Source organism: Vulpes vulpes, chromosome 12 (genome assembly GCF_048418805.1).
Source record: "Vulpes vulpes isolate BD-2025 chromosome 12, VulVul3, whole genome shotgun sequence".
Taxonomy (NCBI): Eukaryota; Metazoa; Chordata; class Mammalia; order Carnivora; family Canidae; genus Vulpes; species Vulpes vulpes.
The window spans coordinates 156554250-156571110 of record NC_132791.1 but is presented as its reverse complement, the minus strand read 5'-3'; the positions used below and the strand labels follow the sequence as shown (position 1 = coordinate 156571110).

The 16861-nt window shown below is 40.2% G+C and overlaps 1 protein-coding gene across 1 annotated transcript in view; it reads right to left on the bottom strand.

Annotated features, from left to right (window-relative positions):
* Positions 1-16861, bottom strand: part of NDC1 (NDC1 transmembrane nucleoporin) — a 47644-nt gene extending 30783 nt beyond the window's left edge. Inside the window, exons 1-7 of the mRNA XM_026007042.2 lie at positions 16445-16861; positions 14944-15064; positions 12114-12215; positions 9307-9481; positions 7131-7269; positions 2528-2636; positions 23-74 (exon numbers count right to left, since the gene is read on the bottom strand). Coding sequence (XP_025862827.2) covers positions 23-74; positions 2528-2636; positions 7131-7269; positions 9307-9481; positions 12114-12215; positions 14944-15064; positions 16445-16858 — 1112 coding nt within the window. The 5' untranslated portion in view covers positions 16859-16861. The remainder of the gene's footprint in view (positions 1-22; positions 75-2527; positions 2637-7130; positions 7270-9306; positions 9482-12113; positions 12216-14943; positions 15065-16444) is intronic.

Below are 16861 nucleotides of genomic sequence, written 5' to 3'. Positions count from 1 at the left end.
AGACTTTTCATCTATCACTTACTCATCTATCTGAAGGTCCATCGCAGTGCTAATCCAAGTTTTTGGAATATGGCCTGAGAAGAAAATAATACCATGCTATAAACATAAGAAGTTAATAAAGCAAATCTTAACCATTCTTTGTATTATGAGGTTGATGTGATCACCAAGTAGACACCAAGACCTCAGCCAGAATGTTAGACTGATTAGGAATAGGCTTAAGGGGCACCTGGGTAGCTCCGTCAGTTAAGCAAACAACACTTCATCTTAGCTCAGGTCATGATCTCAGCTCAGGGTTGTGAGATCAAGCCCCATATTGGGCCCTGAACTCAGTGGGGAGTCTGCTTGAGATTCTTTCTCTGTCTCCCTCTGCCCCTCACTGCCCCCTACCACCACAGCTCTCTCTAAAGTAAATAAATAAATCTTAAAAAAAAGGGGGGGGGGGGGGAATAGGCAGGAAAAGAGAATAATTTCTAAATACAAGAAGTCTTTGTTCTGCACAGGTCGGATTATGTACTTTTTTCAGTCATATTTTAATGGTGGTTTAGTTAAATCATACCAGTCTCCCAACAACACAATTCAAATTTCAGTTACCATGGTATATTTACTGTGAGCAACTGAATATACTACTTCTAGCTTTTGTACACAAATCAGTATGTAGATAACACACACACACCACATTTTGTAACTAATCATATCCCTTCTTCCTAAGTCTGTTGGTAACTGGTCATGGACATCTGTTACTCAGTTCAGGCACAGACAGCAAAACATATAATTGTGTTGCCTCCTTGTCTCCCATGAAGAGCCCACACATTTTACAAAAATGAATAACTAAAAGATGAAACTGGCCAAAAAGACCAAAGTGCAACAAAGAAAGGAAAAGTGGTAATACTTGAAATCTGAATGGAACATAAACGCGGTTATAGAAGAAATAGCTGACCACGGAAATGTTGACAGGGCTGCTATGTCAGCCCAAATGTACAACTGTAGGGGAACATCTAGGCTCATGGTAGTAGGTTAAAAAAAACAACAATAAAGTGTTAACATTAGAAATGACAATAATAAGAGCTAAATAGAAAAACAGGTTATATAAACTACAAGTGAGTAAACAACAGAATGGCGTATACTTAGTGAGAACAATTCTGTAAAATTATTCCATAGATTTTTTTTTTAAAGTTTCAGATCCTTTTTAAAAGGATCAGAAAGTTAAAGAGGTATTCCCTGCTTTTCGAAAGTTCATGTTGTCACTTCACTTTTGTGAAAGGCAAATGCTAGTACCTGTTTTCACTAACTGAAGAAATCCAAATTTATGAATAAGGCACAAAAGCAAAAACAGCATTCAGCATTTGTTTTGCACCAAGCCAGAGCTGTTAGTGTACAAAAGCAGGGCACCCTGAACAGTGAGAGTGGTGCAGCTAAGCCTCTAACCTGGGAAAGACATTCAGCATCTCAGCATTAAGCCTCCATAGCTTTGAACTGTGTCCATGAGCGTCTATGCTTTATCTCAATTTGTTTTGTGCATCTGTTAGCAAGATGTGTCCTAAGGTATCAGAAAAACCCAAGAGAGTATATTTTGCAGGTGTGGGGAGGTTCAAAAATCTTTTCATTTAAAATAGTAACACTAATTGCTTCTTCATTTTGTGCCATTTTGGCTTACAAAAGGTTTCATAGGAATGCTCTACTTTCAGATAGTGGGGGAAATCTGCAGTCTGAAAACAGTATTTTAGAATGTTGAATTTTGTTTGTATTATTGTGTTGCTATTGAGATTAATGTTTTCCATTCAACTTGAGCTGCTCCTTATATTAAATAAGCTGTATTTTTGTGCTTAAAATTCATGTTAATAAATTCTGTAAGGTTCCCTCAGTAACAGGATATTTCTAGTATATTAGTACCAAGTTACAAAAAGTTATAAAAAGGAGAGTGTTATTATAGAATACTGACCAAACAACATACAATATTTTCTTTTTAAAAAATGAACATTTTCTTATTGTGGTAAAAACTACGTAACAAAATTTATCATCTTAACCATTAAGCATACATATGGTATATGTACTTGTGCAACAGATTTCCCAAACTTTTTCATCTTACAAACTGAAACTCTCTATCCACTAAGCAACAACTCCTCTTCCCTCCCCACAGAGTCCTGGCAATCATAATTCTACTTTCTGTTTCTAAGAGTTGGACCACTCAAATAATGCCTCATATAAGTAGAATCACGCAGAATTTGTCTTTTTGCAACTGGCTTATTTCACTTAGTATGATGTCCTCAGGCTTATCCATGTTGTAATATGTGACATGATTTCCTTCTTTTTATCAAAGATTGAATAATACTCTATTGTATGCATATACCACATTTTTAAAAACATTTTCCCTTACCTAATACCCTTTGACAACCTAAACAATGAATTAGTTGGACTAATCACATACCTACAATTAAGAAACATACAATCAAGAATGACTTTGCAACTGACATTTTCTGAGCTATGAGCTAATACATACACTGTTTTAAAAAGCAGAAGAAATGCTTACCAAGAAAATAATAAACAATGCAGAAATTTCTAATCAGGAACAGTGATTCCACACAACTATGCTTAACTAACAAGAGCAGAGATCTCCTGAAACGTAAGAACTTGTATTGCTATGAAAAAAAAGAAAAACAGAATCAAATGGCATATCCAAGTAGAGGTTCTATTTCATTCTAAAGCAAGCGCATAACTAAAACAGTCCACATATAAAAAAACATAATTGTTGCATAAAAAGACAAAGTTTATTCCAGAGGTAAAAAATCAGTAACTTCTGATGACAAAAATATTTAATATTTACATTATATAGCATCTCATTGATATGAGATCAGAAATGACAAAATTAACAGTACTGATCTATACTTATACTAAGGACTATGGAGACGGAGTAAGTACAAAAAACATGACAATCAGAACAGTAGCAGCTAACGTTCTTTGGCTGTTTAGCATGTCTCAGATACCATTATTTTACACACAACCCGATAAAGAAGGTTCCATTATTATCCTAATCTTACTAATGAGAAAACCAAGGCACAACTGAACCAACTTACCAGCTAGCAAAAGGAAAATCCAACATTTTAATCCAGGCAGGCCAGTTTCAGAGACTGCAAGCTTAAATATAATGTACACACTACCTCTATAACTAAATGGTTTTAAATGCTACCTGCAAGAAAATAGGCAGCAGAAGACACCAGATTGAGTCAGGAGACCTGAGTTTTAGTGCTTCTCTCTGGGCAGCACTAAGCAAGTCATGTCTCTAATCTGTGTGATAAGAAGGCTGACCCAGCTAAACAGTGCGTTAATGAGTACCTTCAATTCTAACAATCTATGAAAGAAATACCAATCAAGGAAAAAACGTGAAAAAATTACACTTCTTGTGAAATAGCTTGCCAAGCTTTGTCTTGATGTTCATCCTACTTCTTTCTTTGTCCTTTACTCCACACTAATATTCTGCTTTTCCCTGTCAGTCTATCATTAAGAATTTGATCAGGACAATAGAACTGGTTTCAGTACTGTAGACTAGTTTAAAGAAAACTAGTAGGCTAATAGTAAATTAGTTAGAATTAGATTTTTAAAAAGATATAATTTTTCATAGTTACATGAAAATAATAGTTACTGAATAATATGGGCAATATAAAACTATGGAAGTTCCACCCCACAAAATATATAATGTTACAGGTATTATACATGTAAATATAAAGGATTTAGCAGAAAATACACCAAACTGGCCACAATTATCTCTGAGGCAAAGACTGGGATTGGCCACAGAATGGCCAAAGGGAATTTTCATTTTATTTATACTATTTAAATATTTTTGAATTTTTTTTAATTTTTATTTATTTATGATAGTCACAGAGAGAGAGAGAGAGAGAGAGAGGCAGAGACATAGGCAGAGGGAGAAGCAGGCTCCATGCACCGGGAGCCCGATGTGGGATTCGATCCCGGGCCTCCAGGATCGCGCCCTGGGCCAAAGGCAAGCGCCGAACCACTGCGCCACCCAGGGATCCCCTATACTATTTAAATATTTTTGAATCGAAATGTTACTACTATACTCTTAGGAAGTAACCTGACAGGCAGCACCAAAAATAATGATGACAAAAAAATAATAATAATGATGATGACAATGCTAATAATAATGCTAATAATAATAATAAGCATATATATAAGGGTAATATTTATGTATAATATATATTATAGTATAACAATAAAAATAGCAGAGAAAAATAATAAAAGTAGTAGTTTTTTTTTAAGGTCTAACATTCTCTAGTCAGCTGGGCCAGCTAAAGAAAAAAAGTAAATGGCTACTGCGATTTATTATTTTATGGAGGTTCAGATGAAGAAATGGGCCTGATCTTATATCAAGCCTGCAATTTCTTGACAATCCTGCTTTCCTTAGCAACTTAAAGCACATAAGGGAAGGTCATACAACATGCACGAGGCTCTTAGGGCTAATCAAAGAAAGCTAAAGTGTGGTGTCCCCCCTCAATCTTCTAAGGAAGCAAATCTACCCAACTGTCAACAAAACTAAAAGACAACCTACAGAATGGGAGAAGATATTTGCAAATGACATATCAGATAAAGGGCTAGTTTCCAAGATCTATAAAGAACTTATTAAACTCAACACCAAAGAAACAAACAATCCAATCATGAAATGGGCAAAGGACATGAAGAGAAATCTCACAGAGGAAGACATGGACATGGCCAACATGCACATGAGAAAATGCTCTGCATCACTTGCCATCAGGGAAATACAAATCAAAACCACAATGAGATACCACCTCACACCAGTGAGAATGGGCAAAATTAACAAGGCAGGAAACCACAAATGTTGGAGAGGATGCGGAGAAAAGGGAACCCTCTTACACTGTTGGTGGGAATGTGAACTGGTGCAGCCACTCTGGAAAACTGTGTGGAGGTTCCTCAAAGAGTTAAAAATAAACCTGCCCTACAACCCAGCAATTGCACTGTTGGGGATTTACCCCAAAGATTCAGATGCAATGAAACGCCGGGACACCTGCACCCCGATGTTTCTAGCAGCAATGTCCACAATAGCCAAACTGTGGAAGGAGCCTCGGTGTCCATCAAAAGATGAATGGATAAAGAAGATGTGGTTTATGTATACAATGAAATATTACTCAGCCATTAGAAACGACAAATACCCACCATCTGCTTCAACGTGGATGGAACTGGAGGGTATTATGCTGAGTGAAATAAGTCAATCGGAGAAGGACAAACAGTGTATGTTCTCATTCATTTGGGGAATATAAAAAATAGTGAAAGGGAATATAAAGGAAGGGAAAAGAAATGTTGGGAAATATCAGGAAGGGAGACAGAACATAAAGACTCCTAACTCTGGGAAACGAACTAGGGGTGGTGGAAGGGGAGGAGGGCGGGAGGTGGAGGGGAATGGGTGACGGGCACTGAGGGGGACACTAGATGGGATGAGCACTGGGTGTTTCTCTGTATGTTGGTAAATTGAACACCAATAAAAATTAGTTAAAAAAAAAAAAAATCTACCCAACTGGCCAAACACAGCTACAAACGTGATAGATGAGAAACTGTGATCCTGAGCACAAAAATTCATCATTTCAACTGCTCTTGCCACAATCCTTACCTCCCTCACTCCCTGAATCCCAATGAAACCCCTATTCCAACCATCCTCAGGTGGGAAAAGAACAAATACCACTGGGCAGACCAAAGACCACTATACATTCATGGTTATAAGAGATGCCCCCGAAATACATTTTGGCCAACTACTGAATGGCCAAATGTTAAAAGTTAACCTTCTGCAAAAGCTGAACCTGGAGCCAAAGCTAAATATTACTATCAGAGAAGAAACTCCTGGGATATGAGAATTAATCTCAATTTTAATCAAAAGAAATAAAAAATTTAGTAGACAAATTTTATAAATATGACATTACATGGTAGAAATAATTTATCAGTACCATCAATTATTAGGCTATTCCTACATTTACTCTACTGTGTATCTGTGATGAACAAATGGTCACTTTCAACTGGGAGGAGCAAGATTATTTTGGAGTATCTCCTTTTTTTCTAACACTTTTCTTCTCTATAGAGAAGTCTTATATTTGGATCAAATATGATTTAACATGGATAGTTCTGTATAGAATTTCGGGTTTTTTCCTCTGTGAAATTTTAAGGTGGCAAAGCTGACACTCTGCTTTCAATTCATTTTCTCAAACTGTGAAGAATTTCTAACTGGGACTCTTTTTTCATACACTCAGTCTACAGGGAGGTAAGGGCCAGCTCCTTTTCTGTGAACACTATCTCCATGCAGTATGTGTATTTTCATAGAGGCAAGAGGCATGTAGTAACTTCACTTAAACCAGGAGAAGCCTAATATACACACTCTCATAACACATGTGTTTACACATCGCTCCCTTCCCACCAGACTGGGTCCTAATGGGAAGGGACTGGTTCTAATAGTTTTGCTCCAAAGACCAGTCCTCAGCCTACCACAGCACAGGAATGAAGTAAGAACACAGTCAGGAAGAGTGGGGAACAGCCTGGAAAGAACCTTGATGCCATAGGAGAAATCTGAACTGATCTTTCTCTCTCCTGTCTTAGGAGGTGATGCTAGTTGTAGAGAAGGCTCCTGCCAGATTAGATTCTTAAAAACCTAACTGAAAGATAGCTCAAACCAGTCAAAATTGTTACTTAATACACATCATGCCTTGTTCTAGAAAAGACTTGAGACAGTAACTGACATTCTATACTTACTTGCACATCCTCAAGCCCATGAGTTCTTAGGTTCAAAAAGAAGCTGGCAACTGCATGAATGTCATCATCATCCTCCCCTAGCCCTGCTAGGTCACAGCAACTGCCACTACCTAGCAGGGAGGGAAAGAGTGGGGCAAAGCAGTATTCTCAGAGTGGCAGTGGGAAGGGCAGTGACGGCTATCACATACATGATAAAATCTCATGGAAGAAAAATCTGTCCTCTCCAAATGGCATTTTGATAATCTCAGTCCTAAGTTTTACTATCAAATCTTGAATTAATCAGATGAGGCCAGTTATACGTACATACATCAAGGCAATTTTAACTCTGCCAAATTCTGACACAAGGTAACACTCAAATGCTATCTTACCTGTATGATAGGAAATGGCAGATAGTTCATGTTGTTAATAAAATACAGGAGACTATAGCTGTAGCCCATAAATGCTCCAGCCAGCAGGGAAAAAAGGTGATACTCATTTAAGCAGGTCTGTGTAGCAGGGCTATTTAAACTGGAAAGAAAAGATTAGATTATTAATTCAATAGTCAGGGACACATATCACAGTTTTAAACTCAAACACTGACTTATCCATTTAAGAAATGCTCCAAATGCGGGGCACCTGAGTGGCTCAGTGGCTGAGCATCTGCCTTTGGCTCAGTTATGATTCCGGGGTCCTCAGATCAAGTGTCGCATCAGGCTCCCTGCTCAGTGGGGAGTCTGCTTCTCCCTCTGCCTATGTCTCTGCCTTTCTCTCTGTGTCTCTCACGAATAAATAAATAAAATCTTAAAAGAAAAGAATGCCCCAAGTTCTAACAAAATAATTCATTTCAGGTTCAGTGTGGGCACAAGACTAACAAAACTCTTTCACTGATGCATGAGAATTTGACCTAATGGTTAACTCTTTAGGTCTTCCTCTGGAAATCTGGCAAGAGTAAGAATGTCCCCTGTGATAGTAAACAACGTTGCTCACAAGTGGATATACTGCATCTGGACTGAGAGAACTAGAACTGAATGTATGGACCTCTATGCCATAACTTTGGGCTTTTGTCTGTGTTGTCTAACTGGGCAATCCTTCATGCTGACCCTTTTCACTAAAGAAAATTTATCACATTAGGAAAAAAAAACTGCCTTACATTATAGTAACTGGGCAACAAAAGGAAATTAAATATTCAGTAGTACAGCGGTGCCTGGGTGGCTCAGTTGGTTAAGTATCTGCCTTTGGCATCAGATCATGATCCCAGGGTCTTGGGATAGAGCCCTTGGCAGTGGTGGGCCCCCTGCTCAGTGGGGACCCTGCTTCTCTCTCTGCCCCTCCCCCACAACCTGTGCTCTTGCTCTCAAATAAAATCTAAAAAAAAGAAAGAAAATTAAACAGGGAACTTAAGATTACTACCGTAATCTTTTTTGATTTTTAAAGTCAGAATATCAAACTGAAATTCTTATCAATGTCATGTGTTCAAGAACTATATCAGTTTAGGAACGTTTGGGTGGCTCGGCTCAGGTCATGATCTCAGGGTCGTGAGATCAAGACCCATTTGGCTCTGTGCTGGGCATGAAGCCTGCTTAAGATTCTCTCTCTCCTTCTCCCTCTGTCCCCTGCCCCCACGTGCACTCTCTCCTAAAGACAGTTTTAAAATTATATCAGTTTTAAAATTATAAAAGTACTCTACTAAAGAACCTGGTTGTAATTATTTTAAAGTTTTTTCTTCATTCTTCCCATACAGTACTTCCTTAAACTCCAACCTAAATGCTACCTCCTCCAAGAAGCAAGGGATCTTTCCTTTCTGAACTCCCACAGGTTTTACATGCACAGTTCACTTTCTTATTACATCTCATTTCATGTTAAAGTTCTGATTTCTCTCCTATCACCATCCCTTTGTGCCCATGTTTTAATTCCCCTACTATTCTTAACTCTCAAGGACCTTATAGTCTATGCATGAATCACTCTCATAAATCCAAAAGCAGCTAGCACACCATCTTGCACAGACAATGGTTTAAAAAAAAAAAAAAACTGCTGGGATGCCTGGGTGGCTCAGTAGTTGAGCACCTGCCTTCACTCAGGGTGTGATCCCGTGGTCCCGGGATCAAGTCCCACATCGGGCTCCCTGCATGGAGCTTGCTTCTCCCTCTGCCTGTGTCTCTGCCCCTCTCTCTGTATCTCTCATGAATAAATAAATTAAAATCTTAAAAAAAAAAAAAAAAACTGTTGAGGGGCCCCTGGGTGGCTCAGTCAGTTAAGCATCTGCCTTCAGCTCAGGCCGTGGGATCCCAGAGTCCTGGCATCAAGCCCCATTTCAAGCTCCCTGCTCAATGAGGAGCCTGTTTCTCCCTCTTCCCCCTGCTAATCCTCTTTCTCAAATAAATAAAATCTTAAAAAAAAAAATGTTGAATTCAACAAACAAATATCAAAAACATTTGATGATATGTATAAAAGCACCTTCCAGAAGTCTAGAAAACAAAGAAATGTCCATAAACTATTTACCTACGCAGGTCACCTTTGGCTTAGTAAATAAACAAGGTTCCATAGAAAAAATATATTTAGTATTACCTCTCAGTACCAGTGCAGGGGACCACAAGAAAACTGTATTGACCCCTGGTTATCACCGCAGCACACCAAGCTACCAGCATTCCCATTGCAGCATGGACGAATGAGTGCATGAGCTGCTGAGGGTGAATGATCTTCCCTATTAGTGCCAGTCTGGAGCAGGGAATGGAAGGCACAACTGTAAACAAAGCACATCACCATGGCTTTAGGTTTTATGCTCTGTAGTGTATGTAGTCAAAGGACCTGAACTATTATACCCTCTTATACTCACACAAATATTCCAAAGGAAAGAAAGAAACAGAGTTAATGTATAGAAAAATTCTAAGTTGAAAATTTGAAGTTAAAAGATTTTGGGAAGATTGAATACAGAGATGCACACAAAAAAGAAAAACCAAAGACTCTGAGAGATGAAACCTAAGGACAGCACGATTAACATTTTTCAGTTCTTTTTCATTAAAATTTCTCAATAGCTGTGCCTACCCTGCCATTCTCAATAGTGTCTACCCTGCCATTCTCTTAAGTGCCAGAAAAGAATAAATAATCATTTTTTTAAATAGTGCTTGTCCTCTGACAAGTTATCTTTACTCCAGCGTTTGAACTTGCCAATATATAGCCCAAATGTGAAAAATAAACCACAAACTAGGTAAAGAATGACAATATTGAGTACTAAAATAAATGTTTGTATAGCAATATCTAATACCTCTCTGATAATCAAAAATAAGTTTTCTGGAAGTGTGCTGGGGTAGGCAAGTGTGAGGAGGAGAGACGCTGACCTTTGAAAACAGCTACTAGAGGGTTTCCCGACCTATAACATTCTTTTAATATACTCCAAGTAAAGAGATTATAGTGAGAGAGAAAATTCGTGTGAAGGGAGAAAGCTTAGGTGCTCTATACTTTGAGAAGGAGGCTTCTATCACCTCTCCCTCCTTGTAAGAAATGCCCCAGAGACCTACTGAGCGTGTAACTGACTACTAATGTTCTAAACATACCAAAGCTTCTCATGTGTCTAAGTCTTTTTATGTGCTATACCTTTTCCCTAGATCATCTTCCTTCTCTAATTAATACAATTCATCCTTTAAGCACCACCTCATCCAGGAAGTTTACTATGCTGGGTAAATTGTGCTCCTATATATTCCCATACTATCCAGTGTATTGTTATTGAATATGTCTGATGTTTACTATCTGTCTCCCCATTAATTGTGATCCTCTTGGGATAACTGGGACCATAACACTTATTTCTTATCCCCACACAATGTATGGCACACAAAATGCTTGTTGAAGCAATGAGCCAAAGTAAGTAATCAGGCTTTAAGAATGACAAGATGGAAAGCCCTAGTGCAGCATCTACACCATGTGGGAACGTGTAAAAGAACATGTGCTCTAAGCCATGGAGATCGGTATATGGTTCGAACTGAAAAAGAAATCCAGCACTAGGAGTAAGGGATTAGAAAAGCAAAAGAAAAGGGAATGTGAATGGATAAAGAAGATGTGGTATATATACACAATGGAATATTACTCAGCCATTAGAAACAACGAATATCCACCATTTGCTTTGACGTGGATGGAACTGGAAGGTATTATGCTGAATGAAGTAAGTCAATCAGAGAAGGAAAATCATTATACAGTTTCATTCATACGGGGAATATAAAAAATAGTGAAAGGGATTATAGGGGAAAGGAGAGAAAATTAGTGAGAAAAATTAGAGAGGGTGACAAAACATGAGAGACTCCTAACTTGGGGAAACGAACAAGGGGTAGTGGAAGGGGAGGTGGGTGGGGGGATGGGGTGACTGGGGGATAGGCACTGAGGGGGGCACTTGACAGGATGAGCACTGGATGTTATACTATACGTTGGCAAACTGAGCTCCGATTAAAAAATATACAAAAAAAAAAAAAAAAAAAAGAAAAAAGAAAAGGGTATGTGTTGTAACATCCAGAGCAGGATCTGAAATTTTATACCATCTCTAAGAAGTAACTACTGAAGAGCTAAAAAGAGGAATGATGCTATAATCAAAAAGGAAGTGTCAGAAAAAGCTTACTGTACCAAAAGGACAGATGCAGGAATCACAAAAGGCACAAAAAGTAAAAAGAGAAACTGAGAAAATAAAAAGCTCTACAATCTAGCAGGTGATTCTCCCAAGGCAAAACATAGTTTTTTTCTTCTTTTAACTATAGAATTATAGACTTTTATATTTGAAAACGACCTTAGAAATCATCTGGTCCTGATCTCCTACCCTATAAAGGAGTTATTTTTATAATACATCTGCTGAGTCACAGCCTTAACAGCAGCTGTGAACTATTAAAAGGTCTAAATTTTTTTATTGTGGTAAAACACACATAAGTTTGCCATGTTAACCATTTTTTCCCATTTTAACCATTTTTAGGCATATAGTTTTGTGGCATAAGTACATTCACACTGTGTGCAACCATCACCACCATGCACCTCAAGACTTCCCCATCACCCCAACTGAAACTCTGTGCCCATCAAACAACAGCTCCCCAGTCCCTCCTCCCCCAGCCCATGGCAACCACCATTCTACTTTCTGTCTTTATGCATTTGATGACTCTAAAACCTATCTAAGTAGAATCATACGATATTTGTCCTAAGAGCTCTAAATATTCTTTTTAGACAGAGAAACTAACATTCAAATAAATTTTTAGTTCAAACATTTAAAGCAGATGATTCTGTATTCACATTTTAAATTGCACAAAACAAGCCTGTTATATACACCCACATACAAAATGCATTGAGTCTGCCATTAAGAATATAAATTCACATATGTTTAAGATGATTAACATTTGAAAACTCACCTGCATAGAACTCCACATTAAAAATACTTATTATTACTACTACCACTGACAGCAGCAGGAGGTAAAAGATTACATAGGAACTATACAGATCATTGAAAGAATCTAAAAAACAAGAGAGATGAATTAGTAAGTTCATTCACTCATGTAGTTATGATCAGTAAATGGTAATAGAAAAAGGGTTTAAGAAAAAAAAAGGGTTTGAACCACAACTGTAACTTTCATTTTATTTTTTATTTTTATTTTACTTATTTTATTTTTTTGTAACTTTCATTTTAAAAGCCATCTTTTCTTCAAGACTTTACTCATACACTGTGACAGGTCCTACAGGACATCAACTCAAGAACTACGGTGTGATTATTTGGACCAAACTCTGGGTCCTTTAAAATTACACCAGAACTTCTTTTAGATGACCCAGATGTTAACATCAGACAAAATACTACCATATGCAAATGTCTTTCCTCATGTGAAACAGAGAAGTACCACATTTAGTAAAATATCAACAAGGCCTCTTTTTTACAATATAAATAGTATTTTTCAGATCTCTTCTTAACAAATGCAATTAGCTCCTACAGCTAAAAGAGTAACATTTCTGAAAATAGCATAAGCCATAAATTACTTAAATGCTGAATTAAAAAAATAAAAAATCATGATAATCCTTATAAAATACTAACATATTCACATTTTAGAGTAGTTCAACAAGTAATATTCCATTTCAAAAATCTGGCCCAGTTTAAAATACATATATATATGTTATGCCTAAAAACATAAATAAGAGAAATAAAAACAACAAGGAAATACATTTTACTGAATAGACTAAAACTTAATAATGAAACCAATAATTTTTAAGAGTATCATTTACTGGCCAAAATTAATAAAGAAGAAAAAAAAAACAAAAAAAAAACAAAATTAATAAAGAATATTTATTAAGGATTCACAATTAAACCCCAACGTTATACTGAACTAAAAGAATGAAAGAAATGATTCATGAGACAGGAAATAAGAGGAGAATACAATTTATCTCAAAAGACTTTGTGAAGCAAAAGTTGAAGGAGATGAGTAACATTTGATGAGAAAAATGGCATAAATCAAATCCCATCTGGAGAGAAAGTATTATTAGGATTAAAAAACCCTGGCCCACAAAATGGCAGAAAGTTTTTTCTTAAATGCCAATTCTGAACAATTGGTAATGGTTTTAGATTTCAGTACTGAATATTCCAAGGTTGTGACCAGACCACCAAGATCAATGAGTGATCCAGGTTTAGGGAAGGTGGTTACAGAAACACCTGCCATCCCCCTGCTGGCTTATGGCTTAATTTTATCTGCCTTGTAGGACCTACCTTAAGAAGTGACTGAGATGTTTCAATGAGAAACTTAGCGGGACTCTAATTCTTTAGCAACAATATCTCCGAAGGTCACAAGGCAAAGCTGCTAACTCCTTAAAAATTAGCACTTTCTTCTGAAATTTAAATTAACAACACACTTTCCACTTCCCAAAGCAAAAGAAATTTGTTTATTGTAGTGGAAAGGAAAATTAAAAGAATTTCAAGTATTTGTGATTCTTAGCCTTAGGCAAAACTTCAAAAGCTCAAAACCTACGCCGGCAACACTTCTTTCTAATGCTAGTATGGCACAGAGGAAAAACACTGGCTTTAAAGTCACAGACCAATGTTCAAATCCTGGTTCAGTTACTCCCCCCGGACTGTGTCTCTGCAGACTTCTATAACCTGAGTCTCAGCCTCCTCATTTATAAGGCGGGGATAATACCCTTTTATTATATAGGGTTGTAAGAAGGATAACAATATGCTTAAGATGCTTAGTACAGTACGTGGCACACAGTACATGGCAATAATTGGAGGTTATTATTAATTAACATGATCATAGCTTAATTTAGTAATTTTGTCTCCACGGATTTTAAGAAACATTTAGTCTGTACCAATCTTTTCCTCACATCAGTCTTTGTCTTTTCCTCTATGTTTTTTAGTCTTTAACTCCTTTCTCCTTTTCTCTCATTTTTTTTTTTAATTAACCACAATATAGAAATGAAGTAGGCTTAATTTTAGACAGGTTTTTTAAGGATATAAATTCCAAGTTTTAAAATAGATAAAGGGGGCAGCCCCAGTGGTCCGGCGGTTTGGCACCGCCTTTGGCCCAGGGTGTGATCCTGGAGACCTGGGGATGGAGTCTCACGTCAGGCTCCCTGCATGAAGCCTGCTTCCCTCTGCCTGTGTCTCTGCCTCTCTCTCTGTCATGAATAAATAAAGTCTAAAATAAAATAAAATAAAATAAAAAGATAAAGGGAACAGTTCTGGTCCTTAAAAAGAAAATGTCAAAAAAAAAAGCAGTCAAAAAGACAAACACAAAAATTAAGTTTTTATTTATGAGGTTTTCTAATCTTTTTTGTTCAAGTGATCTCTGACAGTTTATTCTTATAATTATATAGTGAAAAGGTGATTTATGAAGGGAATGCCTTAAGATTACCTCAAGGTGCATGTTTTGCCGTGTCAATCAACAGAGGCAGTGAATAAAACAAAAACAAACCGAAACATGATGCAACTTTTATGTTGAGAAGCAGGTCCCGTAGGGACGCCTGGGTGGCTGGGTGGCTGGGCACCTGCCTTCAGCTTAGGTTGTGATCCCGGGATCTGAGATCGAGTCCTGCATCAGGCTCCCTGCATGGAGCCTGCTTCTCCCTCTGCCTGTGTCTCTGCCTCTCTCTCTGTCTGTGTCTATCATGAATAAATAAAGAAATCTTTAAAAAAAAAAGAGAGAGAGAGAGAGAGAGAGAAGCAGTTCCTGTAAATTTGATTTCCCCAAACTGAGTATCACTTACCAGACAGCCACTGAATAGGATGAAATAAATCAATGCTGCTGAAGATTATAAATACTGTGGTGCAGATGGGTAGAAGCAGCACTGACCAGACAATACTTGCAACTATCCTCCAGCCCAAAACCTATAATTAAGCAAACAAAATCCCTCAACCATGAAGTCAAACTACTTTAGTTATTTCAGTTATGCAAATCCTATCTTTTCATATGGGATGTTAATCACTAGTATTTACGCCAGATCGCCAGATCGTAGCACATGCAGCTATATATAAACCGCAATGTTTACTCCTATCAATAACACGGCAAACAACTACCGAATCTCATCCTACCAATGAACTGATGCTCCCATCTAGTCCAGAGTCAGATGCCCCATTAAATATCCCACTTTGGGGCAGCCCGGGTGGCTCAGCGGTTTAGCTTCTCCCTTCAGCCCAGGGCGTGACCCTGGAGACCCAGGATCGAGTCCCGCGTCGGGCTCCCTGCATCAGCCTGCTTCTCCCTCTGCCTGTGTCTCTGCCTCCTCTCTCTCTCTCATGAATAAATAAATAAAACCTTTAAAAAATATACCCCACTTTGAGGGAGGAGAATACTTGTCTTACTTAGTTGTACCACTGTATTCGACAGCATCTCCACGCTGGCCTCTTTAGGCCTGACCGAGGCGTCAATACGTGGGAGCTGTACACATTTTACGGGGAAGGTCTGTGCACCGTCCTCGCGTTCAGTCATCAGCGGCGGCAGGAACTGGGCAGTCCCTGCCTTGTACTCGCGCGTGAATCATCAGCGTCGGGCCCTTAGGAGACGCGAGATGCACTGCGGAGTAAGCGGATGCAAGAAGAGATACTTGGGGGCTCTGAAGCGTGGGCGGGACACGGGACTGGCGGATTCTGGAAGGCGGAACGCTCCTGGGTTTGCGAGGTGCTTACGACGAAGGTGGACCAGTGGGGACAAGCCCGCACGGCCATCAGGCGGCAGCCGACCGCGGCGGCCCCAAGACCGTTCACAGTCAGCGTCTGAAGGGCGGCAGGGAGGTGGGAACGGGGAAAAGAAAGAACGCCCGTGCTGCTTCCCGAAGTCCGGCTACAGGACCTCAGGGACTGGTCGAGGGCAAGGCAGAAAGACCCCCGAGACGTCAGCGTGGCGCACGGCCTCCGCTGGGCCACACCGCCTTCGTCCCGATTCCAGACGTCCTCTCCCGCTTCTCGCCGGCACACGCCCCCTGCACGAAACCCTCGCCCAGAGGCCCCGCGACGGCATCCCCGTCCCCCGAGCGGCCTCCACTGCCGAGGCCCCGGGCCCCCCCCCGCCCCCAGAGTCCACTCGGGACGCCCCCGCACATGGCCGCCAGCAGTCCCGGCGGGCGCCCCGTCCCCACGCGCTGCCCTCGCGCTGCCCACGCCGCCCCGGAGCCGGCCCCTCCCCCGCCCAGCGCGCACGCGCGCTCAGCGCCCGCCCAGCGCGACCCCCGCAGCGGGCCGAGCGCGCGCTACACGGCGCGCAGCACTCACGCGCCACAGGATGTCCCGCGACCTGCCGGCGCAGGGCCGACTCGCAGCCGTGGCCATGGTGATGGCGACCCCGGCTCTCGGGGCTGCGGGAGGCCGTGCGCCCGCCCGCCACCGCAGTTCAAAGGGAGCAAGGCCCCCGGAGGACCCTGTTGGGGCTGCCTCAGACGCTGCCTGAGGGGAGCCCGGGCCGGGCCCCGACCCGTCCCTTCGAGGCCTCGTCTGGAGAGGCCCAACGCGCCCAAACTGCCCCGCGGACACGTCTCCCAAACGGGGCTGGGGCTTCAGGACCCGCCCTCTGGAGTCCAAAAGGTCTCTCCGAAGCAGGGTCCAGCGGGGCGCCAGAAACTGAGGGCGGCGCTGCATGCTGGGAACTGTAGTCTCGATGGCGCTCTGGGCGCAAGGGGAGCGTTGCATCCT